The 10,878-nt window shown below is 42.9% G+C and overlaps 1 protein-coding gene across 1 annotated transcript in view; it reads left to right on the top strand.

The window, feature by feature from the left end:
- Positions 1 to 10,878, top strand: part of ARHGEF18 (Rho/Rac guanine nucleotide exchange factor 18) — a 46,112-nt gene extending 35,234 nt beyond the window's left edge. The window contains 11 exon segments of the mRNA XM_031064044.1: positions 614 to 792; positions 1,140 to 1,231; positions 1,536 to 1,724; positions 2,348 to 2,479; positions 3,461 to 3,576; positions 3,975 to 4,031; positions 4,530 to 4,577; positions 5,168 to 5,635; positions 6,285 to 6,609; positions 8,332 to 8,454; positions 8,547 to 10,878. Of these exon segments, the coding sequence (XP_030919904.1) occupies positions 614 to 792; positions 1,140 to 1,231; positions 1,536 to 1,724; positions 2,348 to 2,479; positions 3,461 to 3,576; positions 3,975 to 4,031; positions 4,530 to 4,577; positions 5,168 to 5,635; positions 6,285 to 6,609; positions 8,332 to 8,454; positions 8,547 to 8,707 (1,890 nt within the window). The 3' untranslated portion in view covers positions 8,708 to 10,878.

Below are 10,878 nucleotides of genomic sequence, written 5' to 3'. Positions count from 1 at the left end.
GGTGCAGCAGTCACAAAGAGCTGCTTTATCCTGGGAAGGAACTTTCTAGGCTGCATATGTTGGAGCTCTGCTGTAGGAAGCCTAGACAGGTTTTTAGTAACTAATATCCCTCCTGTAAATATGTTTTCACTGCAAAGGCTGACAGCTAATCCAGTTAATCCTCATTATACAATACACTACCTGTCACCTGGTGTCATTTTTATCAGGGTCTGACCCCCTCTAACACCTCTGTTTTATTTCTTTTCAAACCTCTAACACTTCTCTCCTTTCAATTCACAATGTGTCATTAAAGTTTTTTGTTTTCTTTTTCATATTTTGGGTTGCCTCCTTTTGAGCAAAATTTTTTGAGCCTGTTCTTGACTCCTGGGACTCAGTGGGAATCTTTAAATTGACACAGGCTCTGATGTTCAATCAGGTATCAAGACCTCTTTTTTTCTGACATGCATATTCTTCATTCCATGTTTTCATTGATCAAATGACAACATCAGAAGTGTCATGTGAAAAGGTCAGAGTTATTTCATGATGTTACAGCTCCTAGTGGCTCTGGATAAACAGGAAAGGGGAAACACAATTCCTAAAGAACACATCTAATATACTGTATTTTATTTTACAGGACTCTAAGCCACCAGTTATCTCATTGCAAAAATTGATTGTGAGAGAGGTAGCTAATGAGGAAAAGGCAATGTTCTTAATTAGTGCTTCCTTAAAAGGACCAGAAATGTATGAAATTCACACCAGCTCCAAAGAGGAGAGGAATTCCTGGATGGCACACATCCGCAGGGCTGTGGAGAGGTAAGGGAGGGGGAAAGCAGGAGCCTGATTTCCTGCTTGTCTTCTACTCACAGGTGTAAATTTATCTTTAAAATCCTTTCGACTCTCCACAAACTTTCTTTGTCAAACTTCAGTGTGCAATTCTGTTTGTGTTCATTGGGAAGAAACCACTGATAAAGATGAAATGAAAACTAGTCAGAGACTTTAACACTCACTGATGTCAAATGCAGCAGGGCTTTGGAAAAGGGAGGAAGATTGGCAACCAGAATAAACCACAACTGAGGCAAAAGCTTCAAGTTGAATCCTGAGATGGTTTTAAATTATCTCACATGCAAATCAAACATAAATCTGTCTTTTCCTTTGGACAGCTGTCCTGATGAGGAAGGAGGTACATTTAATGAACCTGAAACAGAGAGGAGGCTGGCTGAAGCAAGAGCTGCAAAGTTAAAAGATTTTCAAGGTAATGACTTAGTTACATATTCTACAAGCTGCTTCTCAGCATTATTTGTGATTTATGGCTGTCTAATTCTTTATCAAGATCAAGTTTCTCCTTCATATGTCTTTCAAGGTGGTGTAAGATTCTGTAGAAATAGTGGCTAAGGAAGTCTAATAAGCTTTGTCTGCTCCATAAGTTTTCTCCGTAACTGTTAATTATATCTCTGCATTTGATGCTCTGGCCATAAAATCAAAGATAATCTCCCAAATTGAACACAGTCCTGTGACAGTGACAAGAAAGGCAGGGCTGAATTTGTTTCTTCCTTCAGAGCGTTTGAACATGAAAGATGACCTGATTCTGCAAAGTCTCACTGAGAAACAACAGATTTATCTGGAAATGTCTGAGGTGAATGGCTTTGAAGACCATTCCCAAGGATCCCGAGCCAGGCTGCTTCTTCGGGGGGATATCTCAGAGAATCTGCAAGGAGAGGCAATTCTGAAGTCTGCAGTGACTGAAGGTGAATGGAATGTGGGAATGTGTGGGCATTCACTCAGGTGCTGGGGTGGGGATAAGCACCCAGGATCTAAGTACAGGCCCTGAAAATCATCCTGTAATAACATAATGCTTTTATGTAACACGGTTCAGACTTCCTTGTTCTCAGAACCAACCTGCAGGAAAGGTGAAGTGCATTTGTGGGTTTAGGTAGAAGACCTGCACAGCTTGGATTGTTTTCTTTTTAAGGATCAACCAGTGGAATCTTAGGACAAGTCTGTTCAGAAAGGGTAACAGAGTGCTCTAATAACACACAATCCTGAAATGTAATATTATAGGAGGGTTATCTATTAAAAACAGTCTGTCTAAAGATAGTGTGTTTACAAAGAAAATAAGCCCAAAGATAGTTTCTGTTTTAAAAAAGGAAAGAAAAGACAAACACTCAAAACTTGATAATCTTAACTTGCAATTAAGGAAGAGCTCATGTTCATATGAAGAGCCTGTCATGCAGAGCTACTCACAAAGGAAAATTCATCTGTACTGGAGGATATCTCAGACTGCCTGAACTTACAGTGGACTCATTAGCCTGATAACTTGTGTTGCTGCATAGACATGGCTGTTTACATGACATGTTCTCCTCTTCCCCAGCTGAAAATCTCCAGGAGTTTATCTTCACTCACTTTGGCAGTGCATCCTGTCAGCCTGAGGATGGCTCAGGACTCCCCCGGAGAGCAGAGACCTTTGGAGGATATGACAGTAGTCCCTCAATTTCAAGTAAAAGTAAGAAAGGGAACACTCAGAATTTTTCTGATCTTTTTACTATGATTACTGTACAGAGAATAAGAACAAGGAATTGAGGCTCTCATATAAGGAAGCTTCACCAGGCTCTAAAAAGGAAGATCAGAGCAAATCTCCAGCATGTTTTGCTCCTGATACCAACACTAGAGAGCAGAGTAGGGCTCTCAGTCTTATACTAAGGGCACTACTGTAACCATTCTTTATAATTACCACAATTCCATGCAGAACTTTAATTTTGTTTAAAAAAAATAAGCCTGGCCTGAAAACCTAGAAATTTTGAATTCAGCTGTCTGCTTTCATTATGTCATTAACACTTTTTTCCACTTTGTATCTGCACAGTCACTAGAGGTTTGCTGAATCCTTAGATAATATAAATTGTTCTTTTGACACAGATGATTTATCAGTTAATTAATGAATTAAGAGGAAGGACCAGAAACTATTTATCTTCATTTTTGCTTCATGCATTAATTGAAAAAATGAATGGCTCTTATTTCACTGGTTATTCATCTCTAGAGCACATTCTGATGTCTCTGGAAGGCTCCATACAGCTGTCATGTCCTTTTTACAAGAGGGGGTCCATCTCCCCTTACCTCCTTCCACACTCACAGTGGTGCTGCAGGGACTGCAATATTCATGCTGTCCAGTCTTCCATGTCATGAACTTGCAATTCTGGGAGCTGATTATTTTCATGCAGACATTGTGGTTGCTTCACTTAAAATAGTATAACGTAATTTGAACTTACCCTCCCTATTTATCTTAACCCGCTCTTCTCAAGTTTTTAAACTTTCTTGAGCAGCCCTGTGTGTCAGTGTAGCCTGATCTTCCACTTGGGATCAGCATGGAGAAGCCATGCAGTTGCATTTTGGTTTAAAGTCACCATGTTTTTCTGTTTGTTCTGGCACTCACTGAGTTATCCCAGGCCTTGTGCTGGTGTGAGCTCCTCATACTCCTCTCCTCTTTCAGGTGGCAGGAAGAGCAGTGGTGGTGACCAGAGGCAGTGGGACTGGAGAGGCCCTGCACTGAGTTCAGATGTGCAACTCCATGACCCCTCTTCTGATGCAGAAGAAGGATCTCAAACTGTATGTTGAGCTTATGAGGGATTTAAATGCTTTTCCTTGTGCTTCCCATCATGATAATGGTGCAGAACAATCTCACAAAGTTAAAGTTGCCATAGCTGGCAAGGCTGGACTGGAACAGCTTTGTCTGTAAAATTACTCAACTCTAATAAGGGTGTTTTGTGGGCAACTTGGTAGCTCAGCACTTGAGAGGCAACATAATTCAGTTTTCCATTTGCTCGTTTGATGCTGTCCCATTAACACAGCTTTAATCACCACACTGCTGTTTCAGCTTGGCTCATGACCTCAGTATTTTTGCTGTATGTTCTTCAGTGATGGGAGCAATCCCAGCCATTTCTGGCAGCACTGCCAGTGCCCAGCAAGTGTCCCTAGCACAAATGTTGGTTTTGTTTCCCTTACAGAGTGATGGAACAAGGCTGGATGACAGCAGTGGTGCTCAGCCCACCGTAGAGTCTCAGGTATGTTGTTCCTGCTGTGAAGAAATCCAATGGCAAATAGCCATAGTCTAATAATAGCATGTAAAATCATACCAAACCACCACCAAAACTCAGTGTTTGTAATGTCTGTGGAACCCAGCATGTTAACAGCTCACTGGCCAAACTTGCCTCTGAATCCCTGTGAGGTCTGTACCTGTGCAGTGATTCAGTGCTGGGGCACGGGGGGAAGTGATGGTTAAAGAGTTCAGGTGAAGAGAGGATGATGAAGATGTCTCTGTGGAATCTCAGGGAGATTTGGTGGGCACTAATTCACATCTGCACAAGGATAATAAACTGAAATTCCTTGTGCCTGCATATTGACTTTTGCTGTGCTAGAGTACTCTGGTGGCCATGCTTCCATTGTGTGTCTTTTTGTATAGATACCATGGATTATTTTCACTGTGAAAATGTTTTTTAAAAAGTTTAAAGCCTCAAAACAGAGTTCTGCTCAAGTTCCTAATGTTTTTTCCTCCTCTTCAGCTTGTCCATAGGATACAGACGCTGTTGCAGTTGCTCTTCAGTCTTCAGGTAAACCACTATTTACTATCCAGGAGATTTGTTAGGCACTAAATGTAATAAAATGTATGCAGTTGTGGAAAGGAGCTACCTTGAAAATATCCCCTAAAGCTGCAGTGAAGTGCAGAATTTAGTCCTGAGACTCAAGGAAACTGTACCTGGTATTTTGGAGGAAGTGTTGGAGCTGTTTTCTTAAGTAATTACTTCCTTTTTCCTGCTCACTTAATTCTTTTCCTGCTTTGAGCTTTGTCTGCTCTCTGTGCTCATTGTTCATACAAGTGTATATGAATTAGTTGTTTTAAAGTTATCTTGCCTTGTATGTTGCCTTAATGTTACAATTGCCTTGTAATCAGCAATATTTTGACTGGTTTGATTCAGATTAACAATTCTAGATGCAAGAAATATCCAGTTTGACACACATAAGCATAATTTATTTGCTTGCCCTTCTTCAATATCGTGTCAATCACCATGGGCTGTATGAGCTGGAATTAAGATATGCTCTGGGAGAAAATGACTCTCTAACCTCACATGCTAGATGCTGTTGTCTCCTACTTAGCTGTGCATGTTTTTTGAACCTGAAGCTGCACTTTTACCCCCTGCAGGCTGTGATATCTCAGCAGGACAGCTACATCGAGGTGCAGCGAGCCACCATGGCAGACAGGGAGAAGCAGTACCGGCTGCAGTCCACCCGGGGCAATCTGCTCCTGGAGCAGGAGAAGCAGAGGAACTTTGAAAAGCAGAGGGAAGAACTGATGAACGTCCAGAAGCTCCAGAGCCAGCTGAAGCTGGAGCAGCAGCGCCTGGAGCGGGAGAAGAGCCGGCAGCAGAGGGAATTTGAGCTCAAGGAAGCGCAGCTGCAGGAGCGCGCCGAGGAGATGCGGCAGCTGCGGGAGAGGCTGAGCCAGGACAGGGAAGAGCTGGAGAGGCAGAGGGAGGCCTACCAGCACGACCTGGAGAGGCTGAGGGAAGCCCAGAGAGCTGTGGAGAAGGAGAGGGAGCGCCTGGATCAGCAAAAGAAGCTGAAGAAGCAGAACACGGTGTCAGGCACCTTCTCCCCAGAAATGGGCCAGGTGAGGGGTTGGTTTTCTCAGTTTTGTTCCTGTTAACCTGCTTGTTTCTGGATGAAGGTTGCACTTGCTGCAGCACCAGCCTGCTTTTGCCTTTTGCTGGGCTACTCAAACCATCATCTGAAGTAGCTGGTGATGGCTACTCTCAGAGAGACCAGTGTCTGTGAAGCTCCTCCCAGATGTCTGGCAATGAGAATATATTTTTAAAATATAGAAATGGACAATAAATTATTTTCAATTGTGGCTGACTGAGTAGTTTTCAAATTCATGAACTGTCTGATTGCAGAAGCTGTGCTGCATCAACAGCATTTTGTAGAGTTGATTTCTAAAAATATTTCTTAGAAATTTGGAGGTCTGATTAAATTGGTTCATTGAAACATTCTGAAAGTCCTGCTTTCTCTCTGCTCTGTCATCACCCCGTGCAGTCTGCTCTTTCCTAGGTGCACTGTTAAGCAGTTTGGAGCTGCTGATGTTCTTTTCAGTGTCCAAAGACTTACACCTTGCTCTTCTTTCTGTTCCCCAGGAACCTTTAGGCTTTGTCTGTTCTGCTCTGCACTAGGAAGTGCTTTGTGCCCTTGGGGCTGGGGATGGTCTCTCGCTGGAGAGGCTGAAAATCCCCGTTTGCCTCAGAATGCCTTTTTTCCTCTTGCAGAGCCAGATGATCAGTCATTCCATCAGCTTCAATGGAGAAGGGGTGGAACCATCTGCAGCTGGCTCCAAATCCTCAGTGAGAGTGAGCTCTGTGGCCGGGCTGGAGTTCCTGGAGCGGCCGGAGCTGGCGCGCAGGGACAGCACCACCCTGGAGAACCGGCCCTCCCTGAAGAACGAAGTGCCAATCCATCTCCTGAGTGCAACCAACCAGATCCAGAAACCAGCTGCAGTCCAGCAGCAGATCCCCACCAAGCTGGCCACATTCACAAAAGGAAGCAAGGAGAAAGGTGGCAAGAACAAAGCATCTCATAGGACAGACAGTTCGGGTATGTGTGGTTTTAAATCCATTTAATTGTTTCCATTCTCCACCAGGATCACAGGGAGACAGAACCCTGCAGTTAAACCCCTGTTTGAAACCCAGAAATTAATATGCTACAAATTATTAGTGTGTTCGCTGCAGTTAAAATCTCTTAACCCCCTAAAATCCTGTTAGGAGTTCCATGTCTATACTATTTAAATTGGAAATATAACCCAAAGGAATAATGCTGAAAACAGAGCTGTGTATTCCAACTTCCAACACAACAGAATGGTGGTGAGAGGTTCTAAACCTGGATGCAAAATCTTCTTGTCTAACTGTAGTGTTAAAGAAAAAGAGCAGAACCAAAAAACCCAAAAAAATACAGGAAGCTGTTGTGCATGAGTGAAATGTTTTGAGGCTGGCTTAGCCTTTTCTTGCAGTCTGTCCAGAGTTGTAGTGACATTGAATGCAGTGCTTTTCTTAGCACCAGTCAGTCATTAAATACAGATCTCCAGGCCAAAATTGAGATGCTGTGTGTGTTGTACAGTTGAAAGGGGCTAATTTTGTCACAAATAGAAGCAAGTAAAAATGCAGTCACCCTGTCCTGGTGTGATTTTTGCTTCTAACTGCTGGGTACTGGAGTTGTGATCTTTGCCAATGACAGACACACTAAAAACCCTTTTATCTCTACCACTTAAAGTAGCCCCACTGCCAAAGTAGCTTAGGGGAATGGCCTGTAATTTTAAGTTACAAAATTATCTTTTTAGGATTGGGCTGGATTCAGACTTGGCAAGCTTATCCATCACTCTGCACTGCCACAGAGGACTTGTGGCCAAACCTGAAACAGAGAGAGAGATCAGGGAGAGTGGTTTTGGCACATTGCAGAAACATCTGTCTCTGTCTTGCATAAAGTTTAGTGCTTTTGCAAACTTGCTTATGGTTTTGCACATAAATGAAGCCTGTATCCTCTTACCCTGCATACCAAATGCTGGTAATATAAAGTTCTAATGCCACATCTCCCCAGTTTATTTCTAATAGCTCTTACATAATGGTCTCTGCAGTGGAAATGGGCTTAATGGTGTTTTTCTGTAATTTATATGAAAGGTATAAACCACTAATATATTGGTCTCTATTCTCTTGTGAGCATTAGTGGGCTTCATGCTTGTTATGCCCATGTGTTGATCTTAGAATAAAATGGAACAAAACTTTCTGTACCAGAGGCAAAAATGCTGTGTATTGAATTTGGGTTTTGTGACATGTAAGGAATGTGTACTGAAAGAGAGAAGTTCTTTAGATCCAGAATAGCTATTTTATGAACTGCTTTCATTGTTGAAACTAAGAAACTGGGAGTCTGTAACACCAGAATCAGTGGGCTGTGCTGCTGAGCAGCTGTGAGGCAGATGGAGAGCAGAGACAAAAGTTCATCACAGCTCTGCGTGTTAGAAGTAGCACAAATGGCCATTTGCTATTTGAATTCTACAAGGATTTTTTTCTCTCTCTGCTGTCCTTGGTGATACTGGGTTTTAAATCTGAGATTTAAAGGGTCTGCCAGTAACTGAACTAGAGGTCTCAAGGAAAAGTATTCATAGTTTAAACAGCTGAAGAGAAAATTTCAGTAGGACCAACTCTTTGTTGTTTTGCAGCTTTCTTGGGTGTGTAAAGGTGCCAGTACAGAGACCCCAGCATAAAGCAGTGACATTGGTGAAGTGCTGCTTGTCTCTAATACTAATTTATGAAATATTTTCTTCAGCCTCTGTTGATCAGAAGCAGCTGCTTCCCCCCAGACTTGCAGGACGAGAGGAGGCTGTCCTGAGAGGCAGGAGGTCAGCGAGTCCATCCCTCCCAAGCAGCCAGACCTCTGCATTCCAGCCAGGTATGCCTTGGGCAACTTGCCTGTGCCTGGAAGTGCCTCAGGCTCTCTCTGCAGTGTCATGAATGTGTCTTCTTCCATTTTTTTCCCTCTAGAACTGTATGGCCCTACAGATGCTCAGCCAGAAGCACTTTCATCTGCCTCAGCGACCCTCTTCAAGCCCAGTAACGTTCAGGTTCAGCCCCTGGTGCCCTCTCAGCCTAGTCTGTTGAATGTGCAAGATGATACCAGCAAAGAAGATGTCATTTTCTTCTAATTGTTTGCATTTGAAGATGAATCACCTGACACACTGTTTCAAGAACTCAGGCCCCAGTGTGCACGGTGATGGAGACCCCACATGGATGTCTTCTGATCCCTGCCCAGTTACTACAAGCAAGGACCAGACCAGGATTACTGTCCTGCTTTGAGGGCACAGTAGTAACAATTTGCTTTTAAATTCTCCAGTGTGTTGACACATGGCATGGCTATATCAATTCAGAGCATGTTAAAATTCTGACATTTATTGTAATGTGCTCTTTTTGGAGAATGTAACTGTTCATGGGCACCATCTTGTAAATTGTTATCGGTGATGTTGAACCACCCAGATTTTTATGTACAAAGTTTTAGTAGTAGGCCCCAAAATGGCTGCAAATTTTTAAATCTGTTTTCCCAGGTCCAGGTCAGTAATGGGCTGTGTGTTGGTAACCAGGTGACAGCAAGCCAGTCCCCTCCCTGCCAGGTGTGCCAGGCACTGTGAACCCAGTGGTACAAGCCCTGTGGCCAGGTACAATGGAAGAGAAGGTAAGGTGAGCTTCTGACAGCATCTTCAAGGGGCAGGAGCTCCACCTGTTTGTGGAGGAGAAGGGTTGGACGTGTGAGAATTCACAGTGATGATGAAGAGTTGGACTGAATGCACATTTCATTGGCCACCAGCATCACTGGGATCTGTCTCCCTGTTGGGGACAGCAGAACAGGGTCCCAGGCAAACTCCTGAGTTGGTTCAGAATGAACTTAGAGACTTGGATTTTGTTCTTTGCTGAAGACATGTCTAAGAAGTGTTCAAATGCAGTAATTTATTGTCTTGTTTAATCCTGTTTTCTGCATCCTTTGTTTGTCTGTTAATTTGTTGGGACTTTATTCCCAGTACCAGAAGATATCAAAGCTGCTGTTGCTGCAGAGACTTCTCTGCAGCATCGTGTTAGGAATGAAGGGAATAAGAACTGTTTGGTTTTAGAATTAAAAATAATTATAATAAAAAAATACTCTCAGCTAAACCTGTGTTTAGCTGCTTTCAGCTAAACCAGCTTTGATACCTCTTGTGAAATGGGTCAGTTCTTGATCATGGAATGGTGGTGACATTAAGTGTTCTGCTCAAAAAGGCATTATTTTCCTTTGTAGTAATTTGCACAGTCATTTTGTGTTGTGTTTTTCACTCTGTGTCCCGGATTCTTTTCCCACCCTCACCCAAGGATGTGTGTTCTGGTGTGTGTTGAGTGTGACTGGTCAGATAATGATGCACAGGAGAGATTGTTTAGGAGTATTGTTACAGAATTAAAGGAATCAGGATCTCAAAGCTTAAAATCCTGGGTTAATACCTTTCAGGACATGATTGATAATAGCTGTTTTTTATGCCTTGAACTGATTTAAAGTGATTTTAGCAGCAGTGGATGGAAGGTCTGGTCAGTTCTCCATGCAGTCTCATGGCAATGGATCCAGTGGTGTTTGCCAGTCTCTCTGAGCTGTCCCTGTGATTAGGCCCTGTGTGATGTTAGTGATATCTTCAAGGCCATAACTTCTCTTTGCTTGAAAGTTTTAAAATTATTTCAGTAGTTACAGTGCAAGAAACTTCATCGTTTTTCAGCAGAAAACAGCAGAAGTTTATATTTTCAAGTGGTGATAATTTGGGTTATTGCCTTAGACAAGAAATTGAAGAAAGGGGAAAGATAAGCTACAAAATACTGAATAGGTCTTAGGGACAAGCACTCCTGCTGGAACAGTTCTTGGATTTAAGGGTCTGTTTCTTAGCTGAGTGGTGCTGGTACAAACCTGAGGCAGTGGCACTGAGTTCAGTGAGAGGAAACTCCAAACTGAATGGCTCATTACAGGACTGGGGATACTCCCCCAGCCCCCAAGTGAGATTGGACACACTTGGCTTTAATACCAAAGGACTGCTTGATGAATCAGCAGCATTGCAGAAGCTGGAGTGATTGTCAGCAGCAAACAGAGTGGGACTGCTCCACTGGTGGTTTGGTGGTTTTGGGATACCATCTATTTGATGATTAGAACAGAGTTCCACTCCATAATTCAGGTTTTGCATTCTAAAATGTTAGTTTGGAATGGAGGGGAATTCTTAAAGTCAATGTAACTCCTGATCCACGCAGCAGTGTGGGATCCAGCAGCTCTGTAGGACTGGCACTGATTTTTCCACTGGGTGATGTGCAGACTCTG

The sequence above is a fragment of the Geospiza fortis genome, unplaced genomic scaffold (genome assembly GCF_000277835.1).
Source record: "Geospiza fortis unplaced genomic scaffold, GeoFor_1.0 scaffold80, whole genome shotgun sequence".
NCBI lineage: Eukaryota > Metazoa > Chordata > Aves > Passeriformes > Thraupidae > Geospiza > Geospiza fortis.
Note: the sequence above shows the minus strand (reverse complement) of the source record. Positions and strands in the feature narration are given on the sequence as shown.